Below are 16,104 nucleotides of genomic sequence, written 5' to 3'. Positions count from 1 at the left end.
ACTGTTAAGGCCAATGTAATAAAAAAAAAAAAAAAGGAGCAAGAAAAAAAAAAAGCTTCTATTGATAAATGAAGGCCATAAGGTCTGTACAGTATAGACTAATCTGCAATATAATAAAACATTGCAGGGTCCATTTGTCAAGATATCCACATCACCAGATTGCCGGTTTATTGATGCACCATTTGACAGATGTGTCTGGTACAGTCAATGTATTTAGAGTCAATGTATCAACACAACAGCTGCTCGCATCAGTAAGTGATTTTGGTGGTGTCAGTAGAAGGAGTTTGAAGGGGATTAGCTGCAAAAGATAATCTAGTTAGATCTTATCAGCCTCTCTCTCTGGGCCATTAGGAATCTTTTGGCTTTGTTATTGTGTACCACAGCCATCAAAAGGGCATGGTTAAAGCTCAAATAAAATAAATATGTGGCCAGGATATGAACATTCAAGAATGTGCATGTTCTTTAGCAGTAAATGAGCTTTGAAATGATCCCTCACTGATGTCTGTAGCTGCAGACACTTTGGAGGAAGTCATTTTCAACGTTTGCAGCAGCAGCACTTTGACTTTCTTTCAGGAGCTCAGCTCACCCTGATGCGGTAGCTCAGTCGTCGAGCCCCTATAAGAGCAGGTTATGGCAGGCCAGAAGTTTTAAAGAAAAACTCCTAGCAAACATAATCTTAACCCTTTCAGTGGAGCTACCCCCACACTGCAAGGGTTAAGTGCTCATTTTCCTCTAAGAGTGAAAATAGGAAAGTTAAAGTCACCTGAACCTGGCAGCCTACTGGCTGTTAGACCAGTCCACCTCTGCTCCAGCGGTCATCACGTCCTATACACGGTATAGGATACCGAGAGACATTCCACTGTTGGAGCGAAGGAGACAGGCTGCCGGGACCGATCTAGGAACCAGCTGGCTGAGAGGTTCAAGAGGTTCGGGTGAGTTTAACTTTGTTATATTTGCTCCTAGTCTAAAATGAGCACTTAACCCTTGCAGTGTACAGGTGGCCCCAGTGCAAGGGTTAAGATAATTTTTGCCTGGAGTTTGGAGATTTCCTTTAAGATCTAGAACCCAATGTTCCTTCAATACACTAAATTTGATTCCTTATGGAATTGATTGAAATGGAAACAACCTTGTCATACACAATCAAATCTTGTGTCTGTTATTAGAACTGTGCTAAGACCTACTATGTCCATCTCCCATCACCTACAGCAAACCTGAGCTCTACTCTCAGTTTGCATGATTGACATTCCATCTGAAATCCTCCTTTAGAAGTTGCCATTTGGGGAGTGATGGTTCCACTTTGCACTGCAGGTAATAACTGCATTGTCTACAGTCCACATTAGCTAAAACCTGGCTTTATAAAATGAACAAAGGCATCAATAGGCTCCTTGGGAGACTAGTTCATTTTTTTCCCCATCATCTACTATATTTGTCATATTAACTTACCACATAAATCTGGTCTCTTCATACATCCACTGTTTGTTGTGTTGCTTGCAAGTCCGTTAAAAGCAGCCATGCTGTCAGAGCTGTAAGCTCGAAGTACAGAGAGCATATTAACCTGCTTCTCCAAAGGATCTGGACCCGATGCTTGGTCAGGTTGCAAAGAGCTTTGTGGCGTTTCGTGGGGCAATGGAAGATTTGGATGCCACTGCTTTTCCATCATCTGCGGTGTTGAGGAAACCATGTTTTCAGAAGGTCTTAGAGCAGCTGAGTTCAGTAGAGGATCTTTTTCTTCATGGTCTTCTTTGTTCTGTTCATCAGCTGGGTTCATGTTTTCGGGTTCAGTGTCAATTTCTTCATCTTCATTCTCATCTTCTTTACACATTTCCATGTCCTCGGATGAGGATTCATCAGAGAGGTCATCAGTACCAACTGTATTCACTGAATCGCACTGCAAGGCATGTGCATCATCCTCTGGGGGAGACTGAGAATCAATGTCCATGTTAGAACAAGAGTTTTGAGCATTTGACCCAAGCGGGTGAGGATATACACCAAACTGCTTGTAGAATTCACTGGGGAAATTGTTAAACACTGGATCCATATGACTGGACCAGGAAGTGCTTTTATGATCAGATAAAGTCTCTTTAGAGTTTGGATTTTTTTCAGAATTCTGCAATGGGCTCAATTTTGACATCATTTCTTTGCCGCACTGAACTGAAGAAGACGAGGCAGCAATTTTATTTGCGGGACCCAAGGATTCCCTAAGTGAATCTTTTGTGTGCCCCTGTCCACCCATTAAGCTGTCTTTACGCTTTGCTTTTCCTAAATGGTTAGCTTGGAGATGTAAGGCCATCAATTCCATTGATGATGTTGTAAATGAGCAAAACAAGCACCCATGCCAAGCAATGTTATCTTGGACTGTTACGGATGAACCTGGAAGAGATGGAACGTCTGGCCTCACAGACAGGTCTAGAGGTTCATACTGAGACTTTTCCATTTTCCTCTGTGGAGTTTTGTTCTCCGCTTTGTCTTCACAGTTGTCAGACCTGGAAACCTTTATAGGAAGCGACTCTAGCAAGGCCTTCTCTTTCATCTCCTTTTCTTTCTTTAGAGAACTTAAAACAAAGTTGTCCATGAAGGCCTGCAAAGAGCCCTGGAAGTTAACACCATTTCCTACAATGTTCTGATATGCTCTTCCAAAGTCTGCAATATTTGCTGCTTTAGAGATCTCTGATTTTTTCAAAGCTTCTGAAGAAACCTCAGAACCAATGCCACTTGACTGTCCCTGACGATCCCCAGAAGACATCAGCCCCGACTGCCACTGCTGGGACATTACACCACTTCGGAAATCTATTCCAGGGATGCTTTTAAACGCTCCTCGCAAAATATCAGGCCTCATAAAGAGAGAACTCTTGCTGGCCGTTTCATCCTTGTGCTCCTGTCCCGGAGTATGCCCATGACTAGTAATAGGGCCGGAGCCATTCTGCCTTTCTCGATGGTGGCGCTCCAGGTGGTACTTCAGAGATGCTGATTGGGTGCCAGCGTAGTCACAATGGGGACACTTGTAAGGCTTCTCACCTAAAGTTTCACAAAAAATGAAAAATGTTAAACATTAAAATGTCCCATATGACTTTTTATATTAAATCTTTTTAATAATGTATTTTAACTACATACAATGCAAGTATTAAATAATAATAATAATAATGGATTATTTAATTATATTTATTTGAAAATCAATTTTTCCAACTGTCATAAACCCTTCTAGTCTTGCCTCTAATTTAATCTAAAAAAAGATTTGCCTCTCATATGCCAATCCTACCACCTGGCTACAAGACCAATGGCCAGTTAGGTCAAACACATTGGTATACAAAATGGTCACAATCTGCCTTTATTCCAAGCCACTGAGCTGCTTATGGCTTCTTTGGGGTTGATCAGCGGTTCGGAAGAGAATTTACAGACTGGAAGCAATTTACCAAATTTATCAACATACCAGATAATGAACCTATTAGCTCAGATAGATGGTCCCATTTCCACAGACAAATTATAATATGGCCACATGCCATAAGTACGGCTTTAGTCGCAGCCCACATTAAAAAGTTACTGGCCTTATATGTGTCATCTATCGGCAGCACATGAGGGGTAATGAACAAACAAACAATATTCAAAAACAACCAATAAGAGGTTCCATTTTTTTTTTCCCGGCTAACAATTTTCAAGGTTATTATAAGGTCCAACATTCCATAAATGTTTGCCAGCAAGGGTTCTCAAAACCTTAAAAGCATGTGTTGAATTTAAAGAATTTCACAGTATATCCTTTAAGTTGGGGCTGATATTTTTCCTTCTGTAAAAACAACAGATGGATGAAGTGAGCTCAAAGCCGAAGAAAAAACCGAAACAATATGGCTGCGCTGTAAAAATATAAACAATGCTTAACTCAATATTTATTATCAACACGAAAGTAGAACATAATAAGAGACTACTCACCCAAACTCCTACAGCTACTGCTCGTTTCAAATTATGAATATACCAGAATCAGATAAAGATGTTTTAGCGGTTCTCAAAGTTGTTTTTACTTGGAAATTAAAATTTTCACTGCAATAAGCGGGGGGAATATTTTCTTTTTCAACAGGCCATATTTTGTTTTCTGACCACCAACAAACGCTTAGTGTAATATTTCAGTTATATATTTTTTTTAAAATCATAACGTTCGCTTTCCTAAAATATATATATACAAATCGAAACAACTCCCACTCAAAAATGTCTATATTTGACTTTCTAACTAAATAAATGCAAAATAAAATAAAGTGTTTCAGCCATTGTTTTTACTGAAATATACACTTAATGCTTGATGTATACATTATGTGGTGTTTATTATAAATTTAAAGATCATTTTCTTTCTTGAAAACACATTTGTGAGAATACATTTAGCTTACATTTCTAGAAAAGCAGAATATGTAAGAAAAAAAATGCTTTCAAAAACACATAAGGCATAATAGCTGCCATCAATTTAAATAAAGTTATAAGCTTGAATATTCACGGAATACAAAAGCTGTTAAAATTTGTTTAAATTATACACATGGAAACCATTTTTAAAAACCAAATTTTTTTTTTTTTATGGCACTGTTACGCAAGACTGAAATGAATGATTTAAGTCGTGCTCTGCAGTAAATCATGGATATAATTAGCAAATGGCATGCTGCACGAGTAATTTATCATTATTTAGAGGGCAGCATTCCAGAAGAATTCTGAGATCTGCAGACCCATTGCATTGTTTCTAAATACAGATCTATAAACACAGAATCTAAAATATTAAAGTCATTCCATTACCATAGCTTAAGTAGAACCACGTATAGGTTAAATGAAACTTTGTCAATAAAAATTAAATAAAACCCTTACTAATAAAGAAATGCAAAATATATTAGGAAGCTCTGTTTTATATGGTAATTATCTGCAAAGGCTTTGCAGTGATTTCCGTGTGTACTGATGGTTTTCCTGGCTCACAAATACAATCTTTAATGTGCCTACAATATATATGTAATTATTAACGAGAGGGGGAAAAAAAACACAAAAAAACTCGAGCTTAGATTATGATTTAGAACTGTGAAACAAATGTTGATTTAACTGCTATGTAATTTTAATGATAAAAATAACATTTGCATATTTCTTTAAATAGAATGCAAATTGTTTCTATTAAAATGTTACTGCATGCAAACTGAAAAAAGAATAAGGAATGTAAAACTAAAGCGCTATAAAAACAGAAATTCTTAGCCCCGACTGGTTAAAAATATAATAGATGAAAAGGATACGCTTGAAATGGAAATACTTGAAAAAAGATATTGTGACTTATTTATAAATAAATAAATAAATGCTTGACTTATACAAAAGCCACCTCTGTAAAAGGTTGACAATCTGATACATTTTCATAGATATGGCCATTAGAATATTCCAAATCATATGGCCCACTGGAATATTCTGAATATATGTAGCAAATTGCATATGATTTGTAACATTCCATTGGTCATGTGATTCAAAAACACGTGTTTCTTATAATGCTGATTTCAGCTTTATTATAATTTTTATTTTATTTTAATATTATTATTTTAAAGCTGCTATTAAAGTTACTGGCTAGATATTTTTTCTAGAGAAAGCAAAGCAAATATTTGAACCAGAGGACACTTGCATGACCCAAAATGATTTTGTATTCTAAAACAATGTTCCCGTATTTGTTCAATTCAGTTGAAAAAAAAAAATGCTTGTTTATATACTGTACACAAGATGGACATCCATGCAATCCATGAATGGTTGATAAATGAGAATTTCCTGTATGTATTTCCTGCACTGTTTAAGTAGATGGAGAAGTGGTGTAAAAGAGCCGCCCTGGCAGACCAAAGAGTTAGAAGAAGCAAAATTGACAGAACTACTTCATATTACCAACAGCAGAGAGCTACAAAAGGAAAAATTCAGTTGATGCAACCTTTTATGCTTCTCTACAAAGAACATTATCATTTTGGGCTGGTGTAGGCCTTTACAAAATGTCTTCCATGCAGCCACACAAAGTGTTCTTTTTTGTTACCACTGGAACTATTTTTATGGGTTATTTAAAAAAAATATATAGTTGATAAAGGTTTACAACCCCAAAAATGATGAAGGTGTACACCCCAAGTGTAGCTGCTCTAGAACCTTTTCCCTTCCAGACGACGTGGCCTAGTATTAGAGATGAGTTAACTAGTATTGGAAGCATCCAACTATCTGCATATACACTATCTGGCCAAAGGTTTGGGAACACCTGCACCTATATCAGCTTGTTAGACACCCCATTTAAAACCACAGGCACTAACATGGAGTTACCAATCCACAACCCCCCTTTCCAAGCCTCTGCCCTTCTGAGAAGGTTTTCCACATGAGTATAAAGTGTGTTTGTAAGAATGTGTGCACATTCAGCCAAATAAATTTGTGAGGTCAGCTACTGCTGTTGAATGAGAAGACTAGGCTCACGTTTGGCCTTCAAATCATTCCAAAGAAGGTGTACAGCAGGGTTGAGGTCAGAGCTATGTGCAGGCCCACAAATCATGTCTCCTGCTTGTCAAATCATGTTTTTTTGGATTTGGCTTTGGACACATGGGACAGTCATGCTGGAGCAGAGAAGGGCCAGGACTCTGGCATTTCTCCACACTAAACTGGTCAAACCATGCCTTTATGAAGCTGGCTTTGGGCACAGGGGACAGTCATGCTGGAGCAGAGAAGGGACAGGACTCGGGTGTTTCTCCACACTAAACTGGTCAAACCATGCCTTTATGAAGCTGGCTTTGGGCACAGGGGACAGTCATGTTGCAACAGAGATGGGCCAGGACTCGGGTGTTTCTCCATACCAAACTGGTCAAACCATGCCTTAATTGTTTCCACAACAATTGGAGTGTGTCTGTGGAAATCTGCTCATTCAGCTAAAAGAGCATTTGTGAGGTCAGGTACTGATGTTGGACAAGAAGGCCTGGCTTGCAATCAGCATTCCAGTTCATCAAAAATAGTTCTTAGTAGGGTCGGGATCAGGACTCCGTTCAGGTCACTGGTGTTTCTCCATACCAAACTAACTATTCAAACCATGCCTTTATGAAGCTGGCTTTATACACAGGGGACAGTCATGCTAGAACCGAACAAGGCCTTCCCTAAACTGTTGCCGCAATGTTGGAACAACCCAATTGTCTAAAATGTCTTTGCTTGCTGTATCATTACAGCACCATTCACTGGAAACACCTGAACTTAATAATTTAGAGAGGTATCCACATATTTTTGGTCATATATTATGGGTGTGATGGTCAGGTGACCACAAACATTTGGGCATACAGTGAAGTCATACTATTCAAATTGATCCTCCCAGAGGTGACCATGTAAAGGGTTTCTTTGGTCCATATACCAGCACATTCCCTATCCAGTAGTCCATGTTTAATGATATAATTACATGCTACATAGAGACATTAGCGAGAAATCAGAAGATCTAACTATTGTAAACTTCTGTAGAACTATTGTGAGATAAACATGCATGACTATTTTGGCCAACAGGGACCCATACTCATTTTTGAGGGAACAATACTAATGAGTCTCAAATAACTAATTTTGTACAACTGATCCCCAAGATCAGTTGTCCAGGTCGAGTCTGCAGAGGACTCCCTTGGACAATGATTTAATGTGTATGGACCTATTAGCTACATACTTCCTTCCAAAAAGATCAGTCAATGCAGATCAAAAGAGAACATGGACAAGACAATAATATTACATCTGCAAATAGTATATCCAAATTATATTTCCCCTCACAGCAAAACTCAGCAGCACCTGCATAATTAATTACATCATCATTTTCAATGAGTATATTCCGGGAGGACCTTGTTTAGACAGATGTCAATCTGCTCAGAACCAATCTGTTAAACTAGCTTGAGGATTGAGTTCTAATGTATATTTTTGAAATGGCAAATCTGCTTAAATTAACTAGCAGTTGATCTGGGAAAACCCATTGCAGTTCAGTTCTCGCTTTTATCTCCATCAGAAGATTTCAAACTAGAGTTTCCTTCCTCTTGAAGATTAAGCATTCTCTTTACTAAAAAAGTGACCCGAGGTTTTTATATTTATATTTTGTAAAGTTGGCTATAAAAGGCAAGAATAAACAGTGACTGCTACCAAGTAGTGTAATCTGGTACAGTATGCCAAAACACTGCTGAGCACTGCATGAGACTAGTCAGTGGCATAACTATAGACATTGCAGCATAGGTGGCTGCTATTGGGCCTGGGGTTGGAAGGGGGCCCCATAAGGTTGTTAAGGCAAATTAAACATAGAACATGTAAAGATAACACAGTACTGTATCATTAATGGAATGGTTGCCGATGACAACCCTAATCCCCTGTAAAGTCTACAGTGTAGGAAAGCTGAAGTCAGATGCACAAGAGGAGTCTTTGGAATCTCTGTGTTGTTAGTAACCGCTGATAAAAAGGTCATAATGGGGGGGCTTCCGTCACATTTTTGCTATTGGGCCCCATGATCTGTAGTTACGTCCTTGAGACCATTGCAGTATTTACAGTCTCCATGGCTTTGTATCTTCCTATGAGAGTGGACACCTACTCCAATAGGGAGATAGGGTTCGTGTAAGACTAGGCATTTTTGGCATCAAGCTAAACAGATAAAAAAATTTCCCCCCCCCCCCCTCCCCACAAGAGGATACAAAGACCAGAGGAGGTGAACAATGGACTGGTCCACTGACTCAACAACAGAATAGGGAGTCCCCGGACAATATTTGGACTAGGGCCCTTCCTTACTAGGCACCCAGGATTCAAGCAGTTATGCTTCCTCGCTGAATTATATCTCTTTATGAATTTATTTTTCCACAATGATTTTTTGCAAATATTTTCTTTATTTTCAGCACTAAATAAAATTTTACAAAATATGGCGTTTTGTGGGTTTTTTTTTCAAGTCAGTAAATATGAAACATTGTATATGTAAATGTCACTTTGAGAAAGACTTTCTAAAAGCAAACAGCTACATCTGTGATCACTGTATAGAAAATCCACAATCCTCTGTGACACCAGTATCATAGGTGTGTGCTATATTAAAATGTTTATTTATTAAAAGAGAACTATGGGGGTAACCTTTTTATCCCATAGTTCTCTTTAGGGTCACAAGAGGACATATACTAATGTCCTCCTGTGACCCAAAGCTCAGCTTATAGCTTGCTATATACTGAGAGTGCCGCAGCCGTGATGGATCTCGACAATACTGTTGAGATCCACCCAGCTGACTGATTGACAGCAGGCTCTGCCTATCTAGAGGCAAAGCAAGCTGTGCCTGCCCGCTTCGCCATCCGTTCCTCCAGGCAGCACTGGAGGATGGGAGGGGGGGGGGGAATCCCTGTGGGGAGCGGCAACTGGCAGTCACGACTCTCTGCAGGGATATGATCAGCAAGTGAGCGAGCGACGGTATGTGTTTGCTCACTTCCCGATCAATAGAGCCAACAGTATCAATGTCATACGTCGGCTCTAACTATGAGGATGAGTGTAAATCACTTACCTCATAGTTCTCCTTAAAATAAAAATTGTATAATAAATGAAATATCATTTTAAATGCTCATAGGAAACAAAATGACCCACAATTGTTATAGCCTTCCTTTAAAAAGAAGGTAGAAGAAAAAGGAAGACTGTATATCAGTGGAGCACTGCCAAGCACTAGAGTGGGAAACTGTAAATCAGGGATGGGCAACTCTGGCCCTCCTGTTGTGGAACTACAAAATACATGAGGCATTGCAACACTGACAGGTACAGGCATGAATCCCAGAGGCATGTTGGGATTTGAAGTTAAAGCACAGCTGGAGAGCCAGAGTTGCCCACCCCTGCTCTAAATGCTAAAGTCCCCAAAGTGATGGCCTTACTTTTGGCAACTAACAAACACTGAAGTATCACCGTGGGTGAAAAAATCCTTTAAGGAAATCAATGTTTACATTTTTAGAACTATAACTAATTGATATAGTTAACTTTTAGCCAACAACCTTGCCTGAGCTCACTACCACATTGAGCCATTGGATATGGGGTACGACAGATATGGTGGAAATTTGGAATGAAAACTCAAATCCGGCTGTGGACTAACTTACAGGAGGCTAACCAGTAAATCAGGTTCCAAGGGCTCTGAAAAATAAACTGTACTGAATTCATATCTTACCTCCGCACATACCTAAAAATCTCCATTGTGAATGAATAAGTCTCACAATAATAAAAAGTCAGAAAGGAGTATGAATTTGTTTTTTTTCTATTCTACCAGAGGATCCTTTGATGGGTTCAACCGCCAAGCCAATGCTACACAAACTCCTCTACATTTTAAAAAGAATGTTAATAACGTAAGCAGCTCGTTCCGAATTAACAAGATACTTTACAGTGATTTACAACAATGCATACATAACTATGGCCTTGCAACCGTCACAAACACATATTTGAAGGTGTTTATGTTTTAAGCTTAAAAATGCTTCCATATAACTCTTCAATGTTGATACACAAACAGTGTGCAAGCTCTTCTTTTTATTGTATCAATTTAACAATCGTTTATCTGACCTCTCTTAGTTTTTTTTTCATTTGAGGTAAGATGCATCAAGGTCATTGAGAGGGATATGGTGGCAATAGCAAAAACCTAAACACAGTATAGCCACTGTAATGGTTTCAGCAAACAGTGCATACACGTTTGTCCGGAAGAATCCTGTCCTGATTACACAAAAAAATACATTTTATTTATTTATTCTTTTACTTACTTTTATACTATATGGACACAGGTATTTGGTCACCCCTCAAAATGATTGAGTTCAGGTGTTTCCAGTGAAGGGTTCTGTTAATGCTACAGCATACAAAGACATTTTAGGCAATTGCGCACTTCCAGCCTTGTGGCAACATTTTAGTGAAGGCCCTCTTTGTTGCGGCATGACTAAGTCCCTGTGTACAATGCAACCTTCATAAAGACATGTGTTTGACCTGTTTGGTGTGGAGGAACACCAGTGGCCTGAACAGAGTCCTGATCCCAACCCTACTAAGCACCTTTTTGATGAAGTGGAATGGTGATTGCCAGCCAAGGCTTCTTCTCCAACATCAGCACCTGATCTCACAAATGCTCTTTTAGCTGAATGAGTAGATTCTCACAGACACACTTCAATTGTTGTGGAAAGCCTTACCATTAGTGCGGAGGCTGTTATAGCCAAAAGGAGGACACCACCACAGTATTAATGCCTATGTTTTAGAATGGGATGTCCAAGAAGCTACCGTAGTTGTGATGGTCATAGTCAGGTGTCCACAAACATTTGGCCAAATAATTTATAAGAATGTATGTAGTTCCTATTTACTGCTAAAGGATGTACACCGGCACTCCAAAGCAAGTTCAGTATGTGTTTATTAACGTACTAGTTGCAAGTAGAACACTCTATACAACACCCACCCTCCATTTTTGGAGCAGTGGCTCTAAATGCGATGAGTACACGGACTGTAGTTCCTATTTACTGTCACATGGTGGTCACGCCAAGCTTAATCCACATAAAAGTGGGAATTGCATTTGCAGTACTCTTTCTTTACGACACTTAACACTTAAAATAAGAGCTCTGAAGCCACCCCCCTCTAGACTGACATGGTTCAATGGGTGCGCAAGGGCATCATGCCATGATTAATATGTGGTACAAGAATAGAAATTGGTCTTCCTAAGAAACAAAAGGCAGGAAGGCCAATTATTGCAAGTCTATTAAAGCTAGAGGAAATAATGTCAAAATAATTATCCTCCACAATTTGGTGGCCTGTATGTAAATAACTTGTCACTGCCACACTGCTGTAAGTCACTGCCACACTGCTGCAGGTCATTGCCACATTACTGTAGGTCACCGTCACACTGCTGTAGGCCACTGCCACATTGCTGTAGGCCACTGCCACATTGCTGTAGGCCTGTAAGCCAAGGTCACTACTTTTCATTCTGTGCGTCTGTTAAACTGACTGGGTCACTCACTTGTCAGTGATGGACTTTATTGCTGAGTTGCATTCCCCAATCTTCCCCCAATCACTGACAGTATGTAACCTATGAAAAGAGCAATCACCTCCTCCTCTCACACTACTGGCTCTCTGTTAACAGTGATACACTCCTAGACAGGAGCTAAACCTTCCCTCTATGTTCCCTTCTACTTCTGCTACACTACTGTATATCCTATGTCCTATTGGCATGTAGAAACAAGTGAACCCCCTATGTTGCATTTTGCAGGGTAGAATATTTAGCAACAACCTCTGGCTACATGTAACCTGGTAAAGGGTCCTTTGGAATTGTACATCTAAAAGTTGGTCAATTATGTTACGTGGCACACCCAGTATGGTAATTATAACATAGTAGGCTACTGATTGCAAATTAACTTACTGACTGTCTTTCAGATTGTCAAAGCAAGCTTCTAAGAGGTTCTAGGAACTGGAAAAGGTCAAAGGGGTTCACCTAGTTATATGAATCAGTGATCTAAGGTGACCATTTGCTTGCTCCAGATTGGCCCAATTTGCTGCCAATCCCAGTGAGGCTGTATGTTGGTGTACAGAGCGATCAGCAGTCAAAATTGTATATTTTATTTATTTATACTTTGTGTATATTTTTTATGTTAGCAGTAAGGGTACCTGCCTTTGACATGGCATCAGTCTCTTGCAGTCCCTGAACAGCAGAGCTCAGAATTGGGAGAGAGAGAAGCAGCACAAGAAGCCAATCAGGTGAGCTACTTTGCAAACATCAAGCTCACAGGAGGAGAGAGTAGAGTGACAATGAGATGGAGGGATGAGCTCAGAGGTCTGCTGCTTTTCCTTTCAATATCCAATCACAGGCTGGGGGAGGAACAAGACCTGTATGTGTTACTTAACAGCTACAGATAAAAATCAGTTCTCCTCCACTACCAGACAGGGCTGTGCTCTGTAGCAGAGCTATCCAAATCTCAGAATTTCATAGACAGAAATACGAATCCTTTGGCAGGCAACCCACAACACACCTCTCCTTCCCCACCATGACCACCACCCTTTCCATTGCATCTGTGTAAGGCCTTAAATAAGGACCTCTATCCTGGGAGGATCCCTTTTTTGCAAGCAGGCTGTCCAAATGAACTTCAAGAATTCACAAATTCACCCTAGACCACCCTTTTTCAACCAGGGTGCCTTCTGGCTTCCTCAGGGGTGCCTCAAAATTTTTTGCAAAACAACATTCCTCTCCATGGTAGAGGCAGGCAGGCCTCTAGCACCTTGGAAATTAATGAAGCCAATCCATGGAAGGTGGGTTCCGTTTAGAAGATGAATTCATTGTGTGGGTTCCCCCATTAAAATCCATACCAGACCCCTATCTGGGAAAAGATTTTGAAGGGGCAACATGTCGCTTTTTAACATCTTATTGCATTTTAGACGGGGGGTGCCTCGAGATTTTGCATACTTTTAAAGTGTGCCGTGACGGCAAAAAGATTGAGAAATGGTGCCCTAGACCATGCCAATCCAAGTGTCACCACAAAATATCCCGGGGATAAGGACCTTTTCCTTCCTCCTCACAACTTTTGGCTGCTGTCTTAATCGATGGCACATCCTTTCATGCCTCATGCTTCTGTTACACTGTATCGCTTCCGCCCAATAATTGACAAGCACAGAGAGCACCGAGAATCAAAGAACTTAAAGACACGACTGTGACAAAAGCTATCGCGGTATATGTCATACAAACCCCAGGGCGAGCCGTTTCATATATATCCTTTTTTTTTTCTGGCCATACATCGCCAGGCAAAATGAGACAGATATCTGATCGGTCTGCACGGAAGTTTTGCTCCATTAATAAAAATCGCATACTAATTCGCCCCCAAAGCACATATATACGTCGTAAACTTGGCGTTTTTTTCCAGCAGCTGCTTATTGCTAAACACTGGCTTGTCCAGAAGGGGACAATCTGTGCCTCTAATTGCTGTCACCGAAGCCTAGATTCATTATGTGACTTTCCCATTAAAATGTGAGCATTAATTTGTATAATGAAATATCACTGACTGCAGTGTTCATTAGCCATGCCCTACTGTATACCGAACATTGTTAGCTACCTAGAAACTGTAGTTAATTTCGCTAATGGATATTTCCCTACTTAGTGTTTTGCTAGGAAATTTATACTGTAACATTACCTTTTAAACTTTTAAAGAATTTTTACATTCAATCAATTATTCCCAACCAAAAAGTTTTGGGGGATGTCATTAAGCCAGAAGTCGCATGCACTGCAATGTGCTGGGCTGAAAAAATAGATAGAAAAAGATAAAAATAGTACAAAAAAGTTAAAAAAACTAAAAGTCTGGGTGAAAAACAAAGCTAGATGAACTTACAGAACTTTGATAACATGGCCAAAGTGTCTGCAGCAGCGACGGTACAAAGGGATTAAACTCAGATAATAGGTAAACTTTGTTCTTTCCCTGGATAACAAAGGAAATTTAAAGTGCATCTAACTAATTGCAGCTTGCCAGACTTTAGCTGTGGTGACTGCATTTGTTTTCTTTTTTCATTTTCCCCATTACTTTTAACTGGTGATCCTGCCAGTAACTAAGCTCCAGTCCTATGGAAACAGCATTCACTAACAGGGTTATTCACAAAAGGGTGAATTAGTTTGGAGAAGGCCGGAAAAGTGAACAATCTAGGACAAAATAGCTGACCTGGAAAGTGAGCTGAATTGGAGAATGTTTCCAAATCAGCTATGTTGTCCTAGATTGTTCACTTCTCCTGCCTCCTCCAAACTCTTCACCCCTTTTGTCAATAACCCTGTTAATGTAATGTATCAATGGAGGAGCATTGTTGTCTCTTTTGACTGCTTGGTCAGCAAGCACCTCCTGCCCTCCATCTGCAAGCCTTACCTTCCTACTCATTCAACCAATAGACTGTTCACTTTCCAAGGAATTTGCTCTTTGCAGGAGAAGTATCCCCTTAGTTAAGTGAATGAGGTGAAGCTCGGCTGACTTCCATCACCCAATAATGTGCAAGCAAAATTACTGTTTCTTAAATTTTCCATGGATGTGATTGGGTATTCTTTGCAAATCGGAATTTCACCACATTCACCAAGCTAAGGGAAAGTTCCCCTGCAAAGAGCAAATTCCCTTGCAATGTGAAGAGCCTATTTGTCTTTAGTAAATCAACCTCAATGCATCAATGGAGGAGCATAGTTGCCATTCTAGACTGCTCTCTGGATTTGGTCAGTAAACGCCTCCTGCTTTCCATCGCCAAGCCTTACCTCCCTACCCATCCTCTCGGAATAGGTGTCTACTCTCATAAGAAGATGCAGGAGTCGAATTACTAAAGGCAAATAGGCTGTTCACTTTGCAAGGGAATTTGCACTTTGGAAAGGAAGTTTCCCCTTAGTTTAGTAAATGAGGTGCAGCTCTGCTGACTTCAATCGCCCGATCATGTGCAAGCAAAAATACTTAAAATGTTCCTTGCATGTGATTGGGTATTCATCATAGGTGTCTACTCTCATAAGAAGATTCAGGAGTCGATTTACTAAAGGCAAAAAGGCTGTTCACTTTGCAAGGGAATTTGCTCTTTGTAGGGGAAGTTTCCCTTAGCTTGGTGAAAGTGGTGGCATTTCACTTTGCAAAGAATACCCAATCACATGCAAGGCGAAGATCTGCTGACTTCCATCATCCAATCATGTGCAAGCAAAAATACTGTTTGGGTATTCTTTGCAAAGTCTAATGTCAACACAATCAACAAGCTTAGGGAAACATCCCCTGTAAAGAGCAAATTCCCTTGCAAAAGTGAACAGCCTATTTGCCTTCAGCTCCTGGAAGTCTGGCAAGGTATTTTTCTGTACTTGTACATATTGTACTTAACTTGAACAAAGAAACAAAAGCATCCACAATATGTAAGGAATGGAAAGTTTAAGTACATTAAAACAGCAACATTTGACTCTTGGGTTTACTGATCACTATAAAAACACTAGTAGGGGATTACTGCTATATTAAACAAATCTTAGCAAATGCTTTACTTTAATTCAGTTAATAAATTACACTATCTATATGTTAAGAGCAGCTTACAAAATTGTTTACATTTATAAATATCAGTCTACAGTATGATTTTAGTTATAGATGGATCCTGGTGGGCTGAGACAGCCTCTGGCTTCTTATATTGCCTTGGATACTCTAACAG

The 16,104-nt window shown here is 39.7% G+C and overlaps 1 protein-coding gene across 2 annotated transcripts in view; it reads right to left on the bottom strand.

The window, feature by feature from the left end:
* The window catches only part of ZNF536 (zinc finger protein 536), a 517,603-nt gene that overhangs the window by 184,466 nt on the left and 317,033 nt on the right, over window positions 1–16,104 (bottom strand). For both annotated transcript variants that reach the window (XM_018553236.1, XM_018553244.1), the window contains one exon: window positions 1,444–3,015. In XM_018553236.1, coding sequence (XP_018408738.1) covers window positions 1,444–3,015 — 1,572 coding nt within the window. The remainder of the gene's footprint in view (window positions 1–1,443; window positions 3,016–16,104) is intronic.

Source organism: Nanorana parkeri, unplaced genomic scaffold (genome assembly GCF_000935625.1).
Source record: "Nanorana parkeri isolate BGI_ZX_2015 unplaced genomic scaffold, ASM93562v1 scaffold6, whole genome shotgun sequence".
Taxonomy (NCBI): Eukaryota; Metazoa; Chordata; class Amphibia; order Anura; family Dicroglossidae; genus Nanorana; species Nanorana parkeri.
The sequence above is the reverse complement of the archived record's forward strand: the minus strand, read 5'-3'. Positions and strand labels throughout refer to the sequence as shown.